This window comes from Leuresthes tenuis, unplaced genomic scaffold, assembly GCF_036924035.1.
Source record: "Leuresthes tenuis unplaced genomic scaffold, fLeuTen1.0.hap1 SCAF_20, whole genome shotgun sequence".
In the NCBI taxonomy this organism is placed as follows: Eukaryota; Metazoa; Chordata; class Actinopteri; order Atheriniformes; family Atherinopsidae; genus Leuresthes; species Leuresthes tenuis.
In genome coordinates, this window is record NW_027325374.1 from 2,822,305 (window position 1) to 2,842,533 (window position 20,229).

Genomic DNA, 20,229 nt, shown 5'->3' on the forward strand with positions numbered 1-20,229 from the left:
TTTTGTATTTTCAGAGAGAGTCGACCCGATTACTGAGCTGGTTGAAAGGGCTGAAAGAGACTCACGGCTCTGTGGAGCAGTCCTCCCTCTCGCTGGCTTCTTCTATAAACGCTGGAGGAGTTTACCACATTGGATGGTCTGATAGAAACACAGAGAGGGTGAATGAACAATCCTCAGACACACGTTACAGGGCTTTTCAGGTTGAACTCATACATTTAAGACTTTTTCTGTCTGATTTCACGTGTTCTCAGAGATGTCTACAGAACATGGTTCAGGTGACAGTGGAAATGGGCAGAGAGGAGAAGATCTACAAGCTTGAGGACCTGTTGGAGCTTCAAAACAAACTCATGCTGATGTCTTCGAAGGGGGAACACGGAAGAGAACAAGTCAACAGATTCACAGAGGTCAGAGGCATTTAGGGCTTTAAGAAAAGACTCTTAAAACCCTATAATAGAAACAACTGTTCTGCCTGTGTTAACTTAAAGGTTTAGATTAATTTACCTTCTCAATGTTAGCTCAGATTAAGCATTAGATCAGGCGGGCCGTGTCATTACACTCAGCTTACATGTCACTGTGTTGGTTTATCTAAGCACAAAAACCACATCAGTTGATCAATCAGCTGTTTCCTCGCCGAACATTTAACTGCACCAAGGCAGCTTTCTCTTCAAGCTGCTCTAACATCCACCCCAACCTCCACCCCAACCTAAGCCATGTCATGTTTGCCATTTGTGCTGCTTTACTCAGTGAAACGTTCTGTCATGGGTTGCTTCAAAGTTCCTGTGAAATCTCAGCTGCTGTGTCTCCTCTGATCAGAACTTATTGAATAAGAACATTAAAGCAACACCAGAGAAGTTTGTGAACCTTAAAATAATGTGCTTCTGACTCATTTTGAAGTACATTGACCTTTGTTATGAACATTTTGGGGCCTAAAGCTGTCCTGGTGCATTCAGGGGCTCAGATACCGCAGTTCACGGCTGGAGTTTCCAGCCCTTTTACGCTTTGCGGTCGCTTGACATTTTTGTGGGTGATTGATGGCGTCTTTGTGGCCTTTTCAACATGACAAAAACATTCCTGTGTGGCTGAGCATGTGCAGAGCTCATGCAGAAATGTGTTTTCATGACAGTGGTGTTACATCCAGCGATGGTAGGGGCAGTTAGAACAAAAACTCTGGTGCTCCAGGGCGGTTTCAGGCCCGTAAATGTGCACAAAAAAGGTCAGTGTACAAAACGAGTCAGGAGCACAGAGATTAAAGGTTCACAAACTTCTCTTGTGTTGCTATAATGGAAGTTTCAGGGTATTTAAAACTGTCTATCACAGTAAGTGTCTAAGCTAGCTGTAGCTGCACTGGCACCATGTAAGATTTCTTCTAGCTTTGTCCATCGTTATTGTAGAAGATTTGCAGAGCTTAATTGTACATTAATTAAATATTTCATCATTAAATGAGCATGATGACATTTCTGCACTCATGTCCTCTTTTACCACAGGTTTTTGAAGGCGTTCAGAGAGTGGGAACCATCCTTCTTCAGATGCAAACATCTGGCAACATGCTCTTCAGGGAGTGGCACGCCGAGGTCCACTGCTGCTCGCAGCAGCAGCCGTGCATGAGCGTCACCTTCTCATCGCTGAGGGGTAAACGGATGCTGTACCACGGCGAGGTGACAGAGCAGCTTCAAAAGCTTGCTCAGTCCATGGACAGCTGCCAGAAGAAATGGTGCTCCTTCATCAGCGACATGCGCTCAAGCTTCAGCTTGCTGAACCACTACACCTCAGAGCAGATGGTGTACTTGTGCCAGTGGATACACAAAGCGTGTCAGCGCCAGGCATCGGTTCCACAACAGCTGTGGCACCTGCTTTTTCCCATAAAGCCTCAGTGCACGCTAGCTGATGTTAGAGCCGCTTACATTAATGCATCAAACATGACCTCAGTCTATGAGGAATTAGAGGATGGAGAGTCTGATGATGAAGATGAGTTTTATGAACCTTTATTGGAGGCTACAGCTGAACACGCTGAAGAGGTTCATGATCTGATGCAGTTTTCCTCAGAAGATGACGAAGATGATATCTTGAAGCGTGATGCTGATGAGGACTATTTTGAGAACCTCTGGGATCGATTTAAGAGAGATATGTCAGAGTACCTCAGCGAGTCCCTGGACATCGTGACTCTAGCTCACTTCCTCTCATGCCTGTCTGAAATTAATCAGCTCCACATGATCCGAAATCTTCCATCAATTCTCCAGGAAGGAAAGCCAAATCTTGTGCTCTGTCCAAACGCAGAAGTTTTCACCACCACTCTGTCCTTTTACATGGAGAGTCCAGAGCAGCCTCTGCCGTCTGCTGACGAAGTTCTCGTCTGCAGAGAGAAAACCACCAAAGAAGAAGTGGAGATCTTTCTACGTCGAGCTCTTGGCCAAGGATCCAAACAAAACTGGCAGAAGATCTATTCTTTGGTCAATCCTGGGGTGCTGGGATATGATGTCAGTGAAGCCTTAGTGGAGCTCTTTGAGGGTCTTGAGAGAAGTGCCAGCCCATGTTACCGTTTGGTCATAGTCAGTCCTGTGGTTCACCAGCACAGATGTGTGCCCTCTTACTTCAGCAACAGTAAAGTACAGGCCGGTCTGAATCTAACAGAAGACACTGCCAGGAAATATCTTCTTCACCACTTCACACAAAACCCAGTCGCACTGGTTTCTCCGGATCAGCTCTCAGTCTGCATGGTGTCATCTGTGCGCCCTGCAGTTGGTAAGGATAACCATTTACTTACATCCCATTATAAAAAGGCTCGTGGCATTTAACAGTTGGCACATTTTAGTAACTCTATAGCAGGTTTGGCAACTCTTTGTGGGAGCTTCTGATCTTTATGCAAACAACCACATACAGGTCGTAAACACTGTGCTAAAGTCTTGATCCAGCCTTCACTTCTTTATGAATTTCAAGTAAAGCAGGAGATATATGCAGCATTTTACTGACACATGTCCAAACATAAATACAAATAAAGTATATAAGATTAAAAATAGAGTTTTTTATCAGTTCTCAGCAGCTTTAAAGTGAATATCTGGTCTGAGCTCCTTTATTCTCCAACACAGCCTGAACCCTCTGAGACGAGCTTTCTGTCATTTCTTTAAGGAGTCTTCAGGAATAGTTCTCCAGGCTTCTTGAAGGACATCCCAAAGCTCTTCTTTGGATGTGGGCTGCCTTTTGTTCCGTTCTCTGTCAGATGATCCCACACTGCTTCAATAATGTTGAGGTCCGGGCTCTGGGGAGGATTCATCCCTCCATAAGACCTGTTGCCACTGATTTTCAGTCCACTTCTTGTGTCATTTGGCATAGCTCAGCCTTTTCTCCCTGTTTCCCTTCCTTAAGAATGGCTTCTTGACAGCCACCCTTCCATGGAGACCATTTCTGATGAGGCTTGGGCCAACAGTAGATGGATCAGCTGAAGGTCCAGATGCATCTCTCAGGTCCTGTCAGGTCACAGCTGGATTTTTTCCTCTTTCTTAAGGACATCACTTTCAGATCCTGTTCATCTGCTGGAGATAGTTTTTTAGGCCTGACACTTCTTCTTTTGTCCTCCACTTGTCCAGTTTCCTCAAATGTTTTAAGGATGCTGTTTTTCATAGATGCAGCTAAAGAAATGGGAACAAATAATGTGTCTTTGTGACAGGCTGCTGGTAACAAAGTGCCTAAAGATCCAGTTTAAAATGGCTTCTTTGCTAAGTTGTCTGTTCTGTGTCGACACAACACTGGTTCATCCCTTGAGTTAGGAGCCTTTTTTCTGCCTGAATGGTTCATAGGTCAGAGTTAAGTGGCTTAACAAAGAAAAAACACATTCCTCTGAAAGTGGTCAGTTACAAGGACTGAAAATAAGTGAAAAAGCAGAAAATGTCCAAAGAAAAACTGAAAAACCTTCAGAAAACTGGAGAATGAAGATTGATGAAGACCATTTTAAAGATTATAAGGAACTCACAAAGAAATGAGGACTGGATCGGGACTTTTCTACAGCACTATTAAACTAAATTAAATATTAAATACTGTTACAGACAGGATACAGACATGGATTGCTGAATTTACTCTCTGCTCGGATCAAAAGTGAAATCTCCAAGGACACTTGAAGGCATCACAGTACTATACTGGGTTTCAGTTGCAATATTAAAGCAACTGTATTGCAATCTCTCTCTCCATCAACAGGTAAATCCCTTTATGTGGATCGTTTGTTTGAGAAGTTCCAGCAAAAATTTCCCAGAGCGAAACACATCAGGATCAGACTGATTGAATCATGCGTTGACATAGACTCACTGATTGAGAGTCTGTCAGAGAAACTGTCGCCCTTGAGAGAGCAGGACCCTGTTCTTCTTCACATCGACACAGCTGGAGTAAGTTTGCACTTATTCCTACCTGCAGACTGATTGTTTTGTTGTAAACTGTCCATGAGAATCTGCTGTTTTTCACCTCAGGTTCGCTCAGGGCTGGAGGAGCTGCTGTTCCATCTGTTGGTTCTGGGCTGCTTGAGTGACAGCCACGGCATGCTGTGGAGGAGGAATGCAGCTCACCGGATCACTGTGGAGGTTTTGAAAACAAACACCACCCTTCAAAACCAACCAAAGGAGGTAGAAATGTCTCATTAGGGTCTTTTTGGAATTTAAATAGCTGATTTACGTGTGTTTCAGACATTAAACAAAAGGAAACTTGTTCTCTTTTTCAAGACTTTTACTGATTCTACAAAATTAATTGTTTAATATCTAATATATCTGACTTCAGCTCTTAAAATCTTTCTTTAATTGCTTATAAAACGTTTACCACTGTCTGTTGTATCGTGAGGCTTTTAAAACCTTGAAGTATTTAACTATTATGTATTGAATTTGCTCCCTCAGATAAGACTTGGACTACTTGACATTCTTCCCACCATTCACTGTAGACCACCCAGAGAGGTGCAGCAGCTGTTGGCCGATCGAAAGCGCTTGACAAACAAGACCTTCGATCCTCTCATGGATGACCAGGAGTTTTGTAGTGAGGGCATTCAAAGAGCATACCAGTACTTAAAGCTCTACAGCCAGAATCAGAATCTGGATCGTTTCAACTACCAGGAAGGATCCAGAGTCGGGGATCCCTGTGACTGTCTCCGTCACTTTCTGTCACACTGTGGCATGGACGATCCATCCTGGGGTGAGCTGAAAAACTTCTCCTGGTTCCTCAATGTGCAGCTGAAGGACTGTGAGAACTCAGTTTTCTGCGATCCAGATTTTCTTGCCGACCACCTTCCTGGCTTCAAGGGTTTCATTGTAAAGTTCATGATTTTCATGGCAAGAGATTTTGCCTCACCGTCTCTGAACCCGTCTGATGAGAGTCCAACGCTGCACACTGGAAACGAGGATGACCTTCTCACCCGTCTGACCATTCGTAAGCGCTGGGAAAATGAGTCTCATCCTTACATTTTCTTTAACGAAGACCATTACTCAATGTCTTTCCTCGGCTTTAATGTGCAGAAAGATCGGCGGCAGAACATTCTCAATGCGGTAGATCCTCACAGCAAAAAGATTCTGATACAGCAGGTGATGTCACAAGAACTTTTTCAGGGTTTGGAACGACAAAGGATCTCTCTCACAGAGGACTTTGATCAGTTGCCCCGGGCAGACAAAATCAAAAGGATTTCATGTGTTGTTGGTGCAAAGAAAGGAATTACGGACAGAGAATTCGATCCAGACCCAACATACGAGCTCACTGCTGACAACGTGATGAAAATGTTGGCCATACACATGAGATTCCGGTGTGGCATACCGGTTGTCATCATGGGAGAGACTGGTTGTGGAAAAACCAGACTAGTTCGTTTCCTGTGCACTCTTCAAAGGGCGGGGAGACCAGTGGAAAACATGGTTCTCGTAAAGGTTCACGGTGGGACCACTGCAGAAATGATCTATAGAAAGGTGCGAGAAGCTGAGGCACTTGCACACAAGAACCAGCGAATGCACAAGCTAGACACCATTTTGTTCTTTGACGAGGCCAACACCACAGAGGCTATTTTTGCCATCAAGGAAATCCTGTGTGACCAGACAGTGAAAGGAGAACCTCTGAAGCCACAAAGTGGCTTAAAAATAATAGCTGCCTGCAACCCTTACAGGAAGCACTCACCTGAAATGGTGGAACGTTTAGAACGTGCCGGACTGGGATACCGCGTGAAGGCAGATGAAACAAAAGACCGCTTAGGCAAGGTTCCTCTGAGGCAGCTGGTGTACAGAGTTCACCCTCTGCCTCCAAGCATGGTGTCGTTGGTTTGGGACTTTGGTCAGTTGAGTGATTTCACTGAGCTTTCATACATCAAGCAGATCGTCCAGAAGAAAGTTGCCGTTCATCGTTTGCCAGCAGCCTGCAGGAGCATCATTTCAGACGTGCTGGCAGCCTCCCAGAAATACATGAGAAGTCGGAAAAACGAGTGCAGTTTTGTGAGCCTCCGAGATGTGGAGAGGTCTATGAAAGTGTTGGTTTGGTTTTACCAGCACAGCAACGACCTTTTCAACAACTGTACTCAACTTACTGAGTTTCATAAGGCACTGAAGTGCTTGATTCTTGCTGTTGGAGTATGCTACTACCCATCTCTCGTGACCAAAAAGGGGTACCTGGTTGAAATTTGTAGGTACTTTCCAGAGCCTCTCAACTCTGCAGCAGCATTGCAGGAAGAGATTTCATCCTGTCAAGACTACTTCCTTGAAAACATTCAGACCAGAGAGACCATTGCCAAAAACATTGCACTCAAAGAGAATGTGTTTCTCATGGTGGTTTGCATTGAACTCAGGATCCCACTCTTTGTGGTTGGTAAGCCAGGAAGCTCCAAGTCGCTGGCTAAAACCGTTGTGGCAGACGCCATGCAGGGCCAGAACTCCCACTGTCGACTGTTCAGGCAACTCAAGCAGGTTCACATGGTCTCCTTCCAGTGTAGCCCTCACTCAAGTCCAGAGGGTATCATAGGGACATTCAGGAACTGCGCTCGTTTCCAGAAGGACAAGAACATGGATGAGTATGTGTCAGTGGTAGTGCTTGATGAGATTGGACTTGCAGAAGATTCTCCCCAGATGCCTCTTAAGACCCTTCATCCTCTCCTGGAGGATGGTTGCATTGACAACGACAGGCCAGATCCACACATGAAGGTTGGGTTTGTTGGCATCTCCAACTGGGCTCTTGACCCAGCAAAGATGAACAGAGGAATATTTGTGTCCAGATGGGATCCAAGTGAGGATGAACTTGTGGAGACTGCCAAAGGAATTTGTTCATCTTCCAAGCAGATTCTCTTGAAAATCAAACACCTTTTCCCATCTTTGGCAAAAGCCTTTTTGAGCATCTGTAAAGAAACGTCCAAGAATCAGTTCTTTGGTCTCAGGGATTACTACAGCCTCATCAAAATGCTCTTTGCTGCTGTCAAGTCCACACAACAAGAGCCAGATGGAGAGCAGTTGGTAGAGGCCATCCTACGCAACTTCAGTGGACAGCCTGATGGTTTTGACGCAGTCATATTTTTCCAAGAAGTTCTCCAAAACCACACAGAAATTCCCAGACCAAGCACCTTGCAGATGGTGACGAAGAATCTCGATCATGGCTCGAACGAGGAGAGTCGTTACCTCCTTTTACTGACCACCAACAATGCAGCTCTCCATACCCTTCAGCAGCAAGTCTTTGCAAAAGGAGACCATCCGCCTCCTGAAATCATCTTTGGTTCGGGATTCCCAAAAGACCAGGAATATGCCCAGATCTGCCGCAATGTAAATCGTGTGAAAACATGCATGGAGACTGGGCGTACTGTGATCCTTCTCAACATGCAGAATCTTTACGAAAGCCTGTACGACGCTTTGAACCAGTACTATGTTTACCTCAGTAAGCAGCAGTATGTTGATCTGGGTCTTGGCTCCCACAGAGTCAAATGTCGTGTTCATACTAACTTCCGACTGGTGGTAGTGGAAGACCAGAAGAAGGTCTATGAGCACTTTCCTGTACCCCTCATCAACAGGTTGGAAAAACACAGGGTGGACCGGAGCACTGATCTGGAATCATGGCAGCACAGAGTTCTCGACAAACTGGAAGACTGGGTGAAGGGATTCGCAGGTGAGGCCAGCAAGGATTTCAGGCTGTCTGACATTTTTATTGGTTTCCATGGCGATGCATGTGCCAGCGCTCTTTTGCAAGCATTAGAGAGGCAAGCACAAAATGTTGGAGACGAACCAAAAACACCTGAGTCAGACGAACAGAAACAGGTGACTGAGATGGAGGACGATCAGTTCACTGACGCAATGGACACGAAACAAGAAAAAGAAACATTAGGGAAAACTGATGATGAATCCAGTGAGGTTTGTGCTGACAACAAAGGGATGTTGGATAACGCAGAGATGGAGACTGAGAATGATGTTCAGGCTGCCAGAGAAGACAAGGAAGAGGAAATCTTGGATTTAGCCAAAAGTCTGTTGTTGAACTGTGCTACCCCCGATGCTGTAGTGAGGCTCAAGTATTCAGATTTATCAAATCAGGAGAAGGACAAACTCCAGAGACTGTACTTCCAGCAACAGCACCACCACTCACTCCGAGATTTTCTGGGAGAATATCTGGTCCAGCATCGAGGATCCAGCAAGTTTCTGGAGGTATGGTGCAAACTACTCTTAAAAATTCAGCAGTGCTTCAACAATCTTCACAAACTGTTGAGAGAATTCTCTGCTTTGTGTTTTTTTGCTTAGATTACAACATTTTCCAGCTTGTTAACGAGGTCAGATGTGAGAGTTGTAGCTCATGCTCTGGGACTGCATACAGACAGGATTCTCCTGCTGTCGCTCCACCAGTTTGACACCGAGGTCTCCTTCTGCAATAAAATACGGTAGGAACTATACAGATGACATCAACATGGCTTTTTTATATTCCCCCTTTATATATTTCCTGTTTTAACCCTCAAATGCATCTATTCATTTTTCACTGCTTCATTTCTTCACAAAGACAGAAGCAATGGACATACGTGGGGGTTAAATTGGGCCGTGGCTCTTTGAGACTACTCTCGCAGTAACATTATGGGGTCGCAGCTGGTTAAGTTGAGCTCAGAGCAGCATTTTCTTTGATATTTGAAGGTTTTGATGAAAACAGTTTTCAGGAAATAGTTTTTAGTAGGGATGCACCGATCCACTTTTTTCATCTCAGATACCGATACAGATATCTGAGGTTTAGTATCGGCCAAAACCGATCCGATACAGAAAAACAGCGCAGAATTATGGTAACAAACGGTTTCATTGTGTTGAAAAGACTGGGATCATTCTGTTTAGTTTTTACAGGTGTAGCGACTGGTTGTCTGGCTTTTCATTGTTTTCTCTGATTGTTTCTTTCTATTTCTGTTCCGTTTCTTCTTCTTTGCTCTTCCTCTTTCCCTGTCCCCCGGTCAGGTTCGGCTCTATTACATGTTAATTATTGCAAGAAAAATAAATAAATAAGCAGTTCTTGGGCATCAAGGGGAGCTTTACAACAAGTGAAAATGTGTTTGGCATAATGATTTTCAGATTACAATTCTGCTGCCATAATGCTGAACAGGACAAGGGGAAAAAAAAAAAGAATAGATCGGCCCATTATCACTGATACCCGATCTAGAATGTTTGTTATGTTCTGTTTCTGTATTTATCAGACGCTTATATCCAAAGCGACTTACAAATGAAGATGTAACAGCTATATAAAAGCTAACAATAAGCTACATAGAAGGAACCCAGGAGTCCGACTCTGTCAGAGGGGACAGAGTAGAGATAGGGTGCAGGCATAGAAGGAAGTGCAGAAAGATAAAGTGCAGAGATAGAGGGGGTAGGGAAGTACAAGGTAAGTGCTGGGATAGGAGATGCTCTCTGAAGAGCTGGGTTTTCAGGAGCTTCTTGAAGATAGACAGGGACGCCCCTGTTCTGGTAGCGCTCGGTAGCTCATTCCACCATCGTGGGACGACACATGAACAGAGTTTGGATTGTCTTAGGCGTGGTGTAGGAGCTGCTAGACGACAATCCTGGGACCAACGGAGGGACCCAGTTGGGACAGAAGCCTTTGCAAGAGCATTCAAGTAGATGGGAGCCGCTCCATTAAGCTCTTTGTAGCTAACATCAGGGACTTGAATCTGATGCAGGCGGCTAAGGGCAGCCAGAGGAGTTCATTGAACAGAGGGGGGACGTGTTCTTTTAGGCTGAATGTTCTTCAATATCGGTACCGATACAAATATCGGATCGGTGCATCCTGAGTTTTTAGTGTGTGTGTTTGCTGTCTGTAATACCACATTCAAATGTGTGGCTTACTCTGAATTATTGACACGATGCCATGCAGGTCGGTTACACAGTGAAAGGTGAAATAGTAAAATGGGCTGATTCACAGTAATGGTTCTTATTCATCTATCTATATCAGGGGCTTTCTCCAGGGTGCTGCCTGCTCTCTTCACATCCTGTTAATCCAGATGGACCTCGAGGAATCCCAGTGCAGTGATGAGCTCATTGCATCGGCAAAGTAGGCCTCAAAGTCAAGCTCCCGAACAAATCTGGTTTTATATTCATGCATGCCACTTCTCTTCATGACAGGTGTGTTTGCCAACAGGTACTGCACCATGAATTACATGATGTCCCTGGAGGACCGGACCTGTTGGGTGATTTTCATTGTGAAGGTGTCAAGGATCCCAAGTCAGTCCCAGTACATTGGTTTTCAAGGAGGTGAGAGCCAAGAGGAGGAAGGTTGTTAATGCAACTCACCTTTTTACCGCATGATGTACGTAACAAAAACTTTGTTTTTCATCAAAGGAGTCTGGCATTCAGTGCACATCGATGACCTGAGGGATTCAGAGGACATGAGTCTGAACCTGTTGGTTTTCTGTGGAACTCTCATTAGCAGCCTGCTCAAACCTGCACTGCCGGGTAGGAGCTGCACTCCTTCTGGGCTTCAACAGTGGTTTTATTTCATTAATGGGAGTTCTGCAGTGGAAAACATCTGTGCAGAATATAAGTGATAACGTTTTGTACTCTTTGAGGGATGACAACTGATACAATAATCATAAAAAGTAGATAAAATACTGGCTGTCTGGCTTTTTATTTATTTACTTATACATTATTATTCCTGCAGTAGGTTAATATTTCTGTGATATTTAAAAGTGAATATTGTAAAATGAAATTCTAAGAAAATATGTACAAACTTAAGTCAATATTTAGCTCGTTTCTTGATTTTGGCTTCGTAAAACAGTCTGGACTACATTTTCTTCCTGTAAATAAGCAGTTTTCTTTGTCTTCAACAGAAAATCAGTCAGATAATGAAGCAATGAGGACAAGAGACGACTCAGAAGAAGACAGAAATGTGAGTTATTTTATAAAGTGGTAGTAATGTGAGATTAATTGATAATGTCTTGAAAATTGAACATCACGAGTGTGTTTGCATCCAGGTGGAAAGAGCACACCTGCACAGCCTGTCCTTAGTGAGGTCATGCATCCAAAAAGCTGTGGGTTTGCTGAGGGACCCCGACGCCGTGGCATCCAGGAGCATGCAGCGGATGCACATCCTTCTGACTCTTCTGGCAGCTGGTCAGAAACAGACAGGAGGTGAATGTTTTGTTTTTATTTTACATCAGGATGTGTCTGCAGAGCTCTCAGAGGGTTTATGGAGCAACAGTCTCATCTGTATTCAGCGTTCCTGCACATTTTGTATTAAACTGCGATGTTTATTAAAGCTCACTTTCAGAGGCTGTTGGTGAGTAGACTGGCTGAAGCTCTGGCACACAGAGAAGAATGGATGGGGGCTCCTAAAGAGTGGGTGAGCTTAGAGGCCAAGAAACGCCAGGCTCTACAGGAAGGGGGGACTCTGAGGTAAAATCTGATGTGACAGTAAATTGCTTCATAATTAGCTGAGTTACAGTTACAGAGCGGTGCAAAGGTTTGAGCCACTCCTCTTTCCTTCATGTTTCGCTTCCAAGCAGCCAGACTTTCTTCTAATATTTTAAAGTAGAAAAATTTAAAAAGAAATTGTTCTCCAAGTCCAAAGCCTCATCAGAAATGGTCTCCATGGAAGGGTGGCTGTCAAGAAGCCATTCTTAAGGAAGGGAAACAGGGAGAAAAGGCTGAGCTGTGCCAAATGACACAAGAAGTGGACTGAAAATCAGTGGCAACAGGTCTTATGGAGGGATGAATCCTCCCCAGAGCCCGGACCTCAACATTATTGAAGCAGTGTGGGATCATCTGACAGAGAACGGAACAAAAGGCAGCCCACATCCAAAGAAGAGCTTTGGGATGTCCTTCAAGAAGCCTGGAGAACTATTCCTGAAGACTCCTTAAAGAAATGACAGAAAGCTTGTCTCAGAGGGTTCAGGCTGTGTTGAAATGAGATTCCTTGAGAAGGTGGCTGGGCTCAGCCTTAGAAATAAGGGGAGGAGCTCCACCATCTGGAGGGAGCTCGGTGCAGAAATCAGCTGAGTTGCATCATCTTGTCAGATAAGGATCCTGGTTGCCTCCCTTTTGAGGTTTTTTTGGACAAGTCCAATTGGGAGGAAGCCTTATGGGAGGGATTATATATCCCATCTGATATATCTCCTGTTTTCCTGGAGTTATAGACAGAAATGAGGGTTTGCTCTCGACTTTTGCACAGCACTGTACATTAACAGAAGAAGGATCCATATACTCCATGTATGTGTATGCTGCTGCAGGTCAGGACCCAGCATTGGTTTAACAATAAGAGACATTTGTTCAGTTCCTCCTCTGAAATATACTAATTCAATTCACCATATTATTATTTTCAGACAGTAAATATTCAAAGCATCTACTTGGAATTGAAATAGTGCATAGCTGCAGCCCTAATTGAAACATATTATCATGTTTGTTATAATTTCAGTTGTAATGATCAAACATTTTGAATAACTGTGAACTAAAGTGAAATTAGTGCGTGTCAGTCTGAGTATAAACCTGACTGGAGTGTCTTGTCTTTGTGTGGAAGACATACTCTGTGGCGCTGTCTTCAGACCACTGTGACGCCGATCTTGGCCAACATGTTGGAGGTTATGGACAGGTACGGCAACCTGGACCTGCTCTCTGATGACAGGCTCAGCCAGGGCCTGATACAGCTGTGGATGGACATCCTGGCAGACTCACAGATTTTACACCTGACACCTCTCCAAAACCCAAGGTATTGATTGTTTTCCACCACTTTTGTGTACACTGAGGAGCCTTCATGTGACGTCCAAACAGCTCCGACCTCATGAGGCCTGGACTCTACCTGTGAGATTACCTTTGCGTATCTTAGTGGGGAATCTTTTAGGAGCTGTAGGTTGTGAGTTGGAGCTGCTACAGATCAGAATAACAGCCTCACACTACTGTCAGTAGTCACCACCTCATTAGCTTTGGTGTTTGTCTAGTCACTATGAGTTGGTTCGAGTCTTTACTTCCCCACATTTTCACCACATTTAGTATGAAAATCAGCTGCTCACTTCAGGCGTTGGAGATCTCAGATGTGCGATTGTAACCAGATAGTCATTCATTTGTGAGTGAGCGTGTTTCTTTGGCTCATATTTGGCTCACCTTAATTTATCTGTTTTTATATTCTCCAGTGAGTCAGACCAGGAGGTGCTGGTGCAGCACTTCTTTGTGTTGGATGGTGAAGAACAGCCGTGCCTGGCCCCGTTCAGCTGGCTCATCAGAGCACACCTCGAAAGCCTGTGGGAAGAATCTGAATTCATGCCAGGTATGTGGCTGAATGTGTAAAGTGGCTATCAGATGCTGAAGCACGTATACTGTAGTGTAAAACAGATTTGTTCTCCTGGCTTTTTAAACTGCTGCACAGTGACAAAAGAGGGTGGCTCAGAGAGGATTCTCCAGTTTGTGAGCACCTTCAACAGCAGCAGGCTGGGCAGTCACATCCAGAAACTGTCAGAAGAGGAGCGATGGGAGCACGGCCTCCTTTACCTGCAAGACTTCCTGCTGCTGTCTTCAAAGATAAAGTCAAAGGACGAGCTCAAGGTAGACATTATTATATCCATACTTTCAGATTAAAGGAGACACAGTGTCAGGACATGGAAAAGATCCTTTGGGAGGCATTCTCAATAGGAATCTGCCCCCATTAAAGGGACATTTCTGTTGTTTTGAAGGGTAGTGAAGTACCTCAGAGCAGTCAGTGTCCTACCTGCACTAAATATCAGTCAGAGCGCTCCCAGAATTTTACTCTACAAGACGGATGAAAAGCCTGGAAACGCAGAAACGCTTAAAGTACCATCTTAGAAATCTTTAGAAAAAGCAGCAACCAAAAGTAAACTATCCAACAACTACCCACCATCGTTTTCTTTTCTTTTTACTTTTATATCTTGTTCTTTTATTATTTATTTAATAGCCAAATTATCTTCTGTTTATGGATAATTTGTGGATAAGATGAACCTGTTTAGTAACCCTGGCACATTTACAGTGGTGTTGATCATGCTTATCACACACAGATTTGCACCAGAGCCATGCAGAGCTGTGTGTCTGAGCTCCAAGCATCCATGGGAGCCACCGCCGACCTGTCTCCTGCCTGGATAATGGCCGCTGACAAACACTTTGCAGCCAGACTCGACACACTCTGCCACATATTTCTTTTGCAGCCTCAGTTAGCCACAGATGTTCTTCAGCAGGGGTCGAAGAGGATGGAGCAGCATGAGATGGTGAAAATGACCTTTTGGTGTCTTTCTAAACATTCTGATCATCATTAAAATGTTTCGTTACCGCTGAATTTCTTTGTATCCTGATGTGTTTTATTTCCGGCAGGTGGAGGATGTTTTAGCTCTTGGAATCTGTGTTGAGCAGACCAAACTCCTGACTGTGACGTCCCTGCACGAGTGCGAGTCTTTTGTGAGCAGAGTGGAGTTACTGCAGCCTTGTTTCGACAGAGTGTTCGGTCAGAAATACGCCGCCCTCTGTAGTCCTGCCTGTTTGCAGCATCTGGACTCCATCAGGTGAGACTGACAAGATGTAGAGCAGCTTTTTACTCTGTGTGTCGGTTCATTTATAACGTCATCTGCCCTTTCAGGTCACTGTGGCAGGGGATTCTGGTTGTTGCATCTTTCATCCAGCATGTTATCTTTAAAGTCAAACAGGATGACTTGAAATTGAAAGAACTGGCTGTCAAACACTGCAACCTTCATCTGAACGTATGTATTTATGTTTTCAATGTTTTTGACTTGAACTTCCCTATAAAATGTCCATGATTTTGAACCGAAAAAGCTGATTTAAAGATCTAATTAACGAGCTGATATTGTGCTGAAATCTGATTCACCACAAAACCCGACCTCTGGTTTTTTTGGCTAATTGAATAAAATGAATTAAAGAATTTAATTTCTATATTTGAATAAAACTGAGAGGCCTTAATGTAAAAGTGACCAATGACTGAGTGGCTGAATGTTGTTGCCTTTACAGTCCAGTGATGCAGTTAATGTTACGCATGTCATGTCTGAAAGGGGCTGCATTTTTACACCTGTCTACAGTTTAATAGCTACAATAAAGGTTGAACTTTTGTAGTTATGAACAAAGACACAAAAGACAACTTCTTTGCGTGTTTTTTCTCTAACAGCTGATGCAGGAGTCACCTGATATCAGAAGTGTGGACACGCTGCAGCAGCTGATTCGCATCCTCAATTCATTCCACGATGACTGCATCAGCAGAGAGCTGAGGTCAGGTTCTGTCTTTAAACAATGAATTCAGCATTTTATTTGATAGGAGGGTCTAACTGAGGTGGATCCTCTACAGACTGCTGGACTATGATGTATAATTTCAGCATTAGCTCTAATCTTCTTTCACAGTTAAGTGACGAATCTCTCTTTTCTGCAAAGGTTTGGTATGTCTTGCTCAGTTTGTCTGATGGAGTTCACTGAGCCGTCCCTTCTGCCCTGTCAGCACATTGTGTGCCTGCGGTGTCTTCAGCGCTGCATCGCACAACACAGCCGTTCCTGCCCCATCTGCAGGGCTGAGCTGCCAAACAACTTCACCTCGACCGTTTCTCACAAAGTCAAGTAAGTGCAAATAATGATGTTAAACTTTGTGGTGAGCCATTAACATTCACAGAAAGTTGAGCCTTTTTTCACTCAGGATATGGAACATTAATGTCTTCATCAGTCTGTTAAAGTGACTCCATTCAGTCTTTCAGACATTTGTTTCTTTTTAGTTTAATGTTCATCAAGCTTAATTCAGTCTTGCTCCAGAATGCAGAGTTCATGAAAGGTGGTAGCTTATAACTCAGTGTAACAGTCCTTATTGGGTCTCAGTTTTCCCTCAACAACAGTTGCTCAGTGGTTGTGTGAATATCACTTTTCTTTAAACTGTTTTACTGTCAGGGTTTAATTATACCACTGCAGCAGCATCACAACTTCCCTCTTTTAGTAGTTTTAAATCTCCTCATGATGTGTTTTTACAGTTGTTTGTATTCTGTTCATATTTGAGTACAGATAAAGTAAAGTTCTGGGCTGGGAACGATGGATGCTCCCCCATTATGTGTCACTTTCACAGCTTTGTTGCCTGGTTAGACTTAGTTTTGTTTGCCTAAAAACAGTCAAATATAGTAGGAAAGAGAAGAGGTGGAGAAAGATGGACTTAACCGGGAGTAACTGAATTGTACTGTAACTGTATGCAAAATCTGCTGATTAACAAGCTGATATTGTGCTGAAATCTGATCCACCGCTAATTAATAAAGTACACTAATTATAATACTAACAGATGGATTCAGCAACGTGTTCTCTTGTTGTGGCTGTTGATATTTTTTGTAGCAGAGTAATGTTTTGTTAGAAAACATGGTGGTGAAGCATCTTGACAGCCTCAGTTTCCCTCCTCTTTGCTTTCAGGGCAGCACTCGAGCAGCAGGCAGCCATCAGACGCTGCTGTAACTCCTTCTTCCTGGAAGTGGTGTCCAGGTTCTGTTTGTCAGAGGAGCGGCAGCCTGAAGATGGGTTGGTGGAGCTGCTCTTCTCCTTACTTGTCTCTGCTAACGGTCAGTAGAAAAACGAGTCAGTGATGGTCAGCAGATAGTGGATTATGAGCTGATAACAGATTGTTGTCCTGTCATGTGATGCAGGAGATGTTTACCGCACCAGAGAGCTCACTCCCTTCTTGGAGTGTGTGGATAATAGCCCGGTGGTCCGGTCGGTGCTGCCCAAACTGCTGCTGCAGTACAGGTGAGGAAGAAGGGGTGGAGGAAGTACTGATTAGCTTTAAATTCAAAGGGCCTATGGCACGTTTTAACATGTTTTCTGTCTTATCTGCTGTGTTAAAACAACATATTATCACCACAAATTTAAAAAAGGAGGTACATGCATGTTTTAATATTTTTATGCTGAAGCAAATTGTTTTATCCAGTAAACTCAAACTCTCTCTGAGAGGATTTTTTTTTTTTTTAGAAACCTAGCCACCATCATGTCATAGTTGATGGATTTCCTGATATGGTCAAATAGTCCAGGCAGTGTGCCCCAGCCAGGAGTTTTTCATCACCACTTCTCTTCATTTGTCGGAAATGTCCTGAACAAAATGCGTTTTTATTGTGAGAGCAGGGTGACTCCTTTCAGACTTGGCGAACTTGGCTCAGTGGTTTTGTTTTTCCTGGCCAGCAACAGTCGGGAGAAGGTTTGGATTTGTTTCCTAAACTTCACTGATGACAGTTTTATGAATAAGAACCAGTTTGACGCTGTCTTTGCAAAGAGACTGAAACTGAAAGTCGAGGCTGTTCCAACACTAAAAGGACATGAGTCTGAACCTCAGCCGAGGAGTAAAACTGTTTACAATGTCTGTGTTGTTTTAGTACAATTTAGTACAAATAACATGGTTACACTGAGTGAAAACGCAGCTCAGGGGATAAAGGGTATTTTGTGTCAATGCATTTGTCCACGGGGCAACTGAAAGTATCCATTTGTTGTTTCTACGACCGCTCAGAAACACAAACTTCACATGTTGTGTCGAAAGAAAAGTCTCAGTTAACAACGAAGGAGTTTGTAGTTTTCTAGTTCTTAGAGCAGATGTTTTCTGCCTCAGCTGGCATTTTACAACACTTCCCACATCTGCACCTATTAACACGGGAACTGAAAGACGACAGTCTGAGCATGTTTACCACACAGAGACGTCAGGCTGTAAGCTTTGTTGTGATGGTTCGTCGTTTGGCTCAGTTTTATATTCTGGATCCGATTCTGACTTCAACATCAACGACTGAATTTGGACTGTTGTCATTGTCGAAAAAGTTGTGTTTTTGTCAGAGTTTCACCACGTCTGCAAGCCTTCGAGAATTTGACCAATCAGAAGAGACGTCGCCCCAAATCTCCCAAGAAAAAGCTCTTATTCGTTCTGAAATGATTACAAATTGTTTGGAGAAGCTAATCTTGAGCTTGGTGTCAGGTCCGCTTGATGTGATTCTTGGTGTTTGGGTCTTTATTTGCTGTGGCGGCCATCATTAAAGTTTCTCACAAACCAATCCAGGAAGTCGGACCTGTGAGCTAATTCCAGGTGACAGTGTGAGCGATAACAGACGGGAGGCAGGAATCATGACCTGAGGACACTTTTCCAGCTAACTGTGCTTTTTTTTTTTTAGTTTTGAGCAGGTGAAGACTCACATTCAGGCCTACCTGAAAAATCTGGAGGAGTACATTCTAGACAAAGAGGACCGCACTGAACTCTATCTGCTGTTTGTGAACTGCTTCCAGGTGAACTATAACAACTTCTCTGCTTCATCGGGGCTTTTTGTTTGAACGTTATCATCATAATGTTTTATTTCTGTATCATTGGATCATGTATATTTTATGGTTCACTTGCATTTAGCAGAAATCAGCCTTCTCTCATTTGTATTTGTTCTATATTTTTCTCTCAGGACTCTCTGTTGTGCTCTAAAGCGAGAGATGCAGAGCAGAGCGCAGAGCAGCAGGCGGAGATCATGTTCCTGAGCAGGATCGCCAGGAAACAGACTGCGGACAGGCAGGAGGACCCGGCAGAGTTCCTGCTCAACGCAGCCAGGCTGAGAATCTGCCTGAGCTCTGCTGCTAAGCTGCTGATGAGGGCCACACTTCAAGGTGTGTTTGACTTAAATCACCTCTGGATCATAGCTGTTAATGCTCTCCAGATGTGCAAATTGACCGAAGTTGGGAAATAAGTGAGGATGTTGCCATGTTTCCTTTTGTTTCTTATGAAAAGGTGGAGAGGAGGAGGGTGCAGAGTACCTGCGGCAGGTGAGGGCGGTGCTTGAGTACTGTGGTAACGACTGGTTCAGGGTTTACCTGCTGCGAGCCCTCCACAGATGCTCCGGTACGGACTGCATACTGTCCCTGATGAACAGACCAACCTGGAGGTGGATTTTCCCTGCAGAGCTGCTCCGACTTCAGGTAGAAATATCTAAACATATACTGAGGAAAAACCATTTGAAGTGACCTCAAGTGGCACTGGTTTAGTCTCAGGTCAAGCTGCAGCACCAATAAAGTCCTTGAAAATGTCTGATAATCCCATTGTGAGTAATATTAAGGCAGAAAGTCATGTTTTTGGCTTTAAAAATTTGTCACCATCCATGTTTCTATGAAAAACAGCAAAGAAAACACAGTTTGACAGACAGAAAATAGGATTTCTGCAGCAACAAGGTGATTCCCAAAGAGCTATTAGCTGAAAACTTGGCATATCTCAGCATGGTGTGCAGTGTGTCCTTAAAACATTTGAGGAAACTGGACAAGTGGAGGACAAAAGAAGAAGTGTCAGGCCTAAAAAACTATCTACAGCAGATGAACAGGATCTGAAAGTGATGTCCTTAAGAAAGAGGAAAAAATCCAGCAAAGACCTGACAGGACCTGAGAGATGCATCTGGACCTTCAGCTGATCCATCTACTGTTGGCCCAAGCCTCATCAGAAATGGTCTCCATGGAAGGGTGGCTGTCAAGAAGCCGTTCTTAAGGAAGGGAAACAGGGAGAAAAGGCTGAGCTGTGCCAAATGACACAAGAAGTGGACTGAAAATCAGTGGCAACAGGTCTTATGGAGGGATGAATCCTCCCCAGAGCCCGGACCTCAACATTATTGAAGCAGTGTGGGATCATCTGACAGAGAACGGAACAAAAGGCAGCCCACATCCAAAGAAGAGCTTTGGGATGTCCTTCAAGAAGCCTGGAGAACTATTCCTGAAGACTCCTTAAAGAAATGACAGAAAGCTTGTCTCAGAGGGTTCAGGCTGTGTTGGAGGATAAAGGAGCTCAGACCAGATATTCACTTTAAAGCTGCTTGTACAAATCTTGGCACCTATTTGCTGT

At 44.0% G+C, this 20,229-nt stretch overlaps 2 protein-coding genes across 3 annotated transcripts in view; one reads left to right on the top strand and one right to left on the bottom strand.

The window, feature by feature from the left end:
- Positions 1 to 20,229, bottom strand: part of LOC140278884 (uncharacterized) — a 243,468-nt gene that overhangs the window by 119,045 nt on the left and 104,194 nt on the right. The gene's annotated exons all lie outside the window — the stretch shown is intronic.
- rnf213b (ring finger protein 213b) overlaps positions 1 to 20,229 on the top strand; it is a 47,504-nt gene that overhangs the window by 11,045 nt on the left and 16,230 nt on the right. For both annotated transcript variants that reach the window (XM_072373509.1, XM_072373510.1), the window contains exons 22-47: positions 15 to 158; positions 252 to 404; positions 1,485 to 2,739; positions 4,186 to 4,370; positions 4,452 to 4,604; positions 4,869 to 8,615; positions 8,709 to 8,845; positions 10,387 to 10,485; positions 10,573 to 10,685; positions 10,773 to 10,886; positions 11,261 to 11,319; positions 11,405 to 11,561; positions 11,690 to 11,825; positions 12,946 to 13,134; positions 13,556 to 13,689; positions 13,789 to 13,964; positions 14,432 to 14,638; positions 14,742 to 14,929; positions 15,004 to 15,124; positions 15,544 to 15,644; positions 15,804 to 15,983; positions 16,809 to 16,954; positions 17,039 to 17,138; positions 18,539 to 18,650; positions 18,815 to 19,013; positions 19,135 to 19,322. In XM_072373509.1, the coding sequence (XP_072229610.1) occupies positions 15 to 158; positions 252 to 404; positions 1,485 to 2,739; positions 4,186 to 4,370; positions 4,452 to 4,604; positions 4,869 to 8,615; positions 8,709 to 8,845; positions 10,387 to 10,485; positions 10,573 to 10,685; positions 10,773 to 10,886; positions 11,261 to 11,319; positions 11,405 to 11,561; positions 11,690 to 11,825; positions 12,946 to 13,134; positions 13,556 to 13,689; positions 13,789 to 13,964; positions 14,432 to 14,638; positions 14,742 to 14,929; positions 15,004 to 15,124; positions 15,544 to 15,644; positions 15,804 to 15,983; positions 16,809 to 16,954; positions 17,039 to 17,138; positions 18,539 to 18,650; positions 18,815 to 19,013; positions 19,135 to 19,322 (8,493 nt within the window). The remainder of the gene's footprint in view (positions 1 to 14; positions 159 to 251; positions 405 to 1,484; positions 2,740 to 4,185; positions 4,371 to 4,451; positions 4,605 to 4,868; positions 8,616 to 8,708; positions 8,846 to 10,386; positions 10,486 to 10,572; positions 10,686 to 10,772; positions 10,887 to 11,260; positions 11,320 to 11,404; positions 11,562 to 11,689; positions 11,826 to 12,945; positions 13,135 to 13,555; positions 13,690 to 13,788; positions 13,965 to 14,431; positions 14,639 to 14,741; positions 14,930 to 15,003; positions 15,125 to 15,543; positions 15,645 to 15,803; positions 15,984 to 16,808; positions 16,955 to 17,038; positions 17,139 to 18,538; positions 18,651 to 18,814; positions 19,014 to 19,134; positions 19,323 to 20,229) is intronic.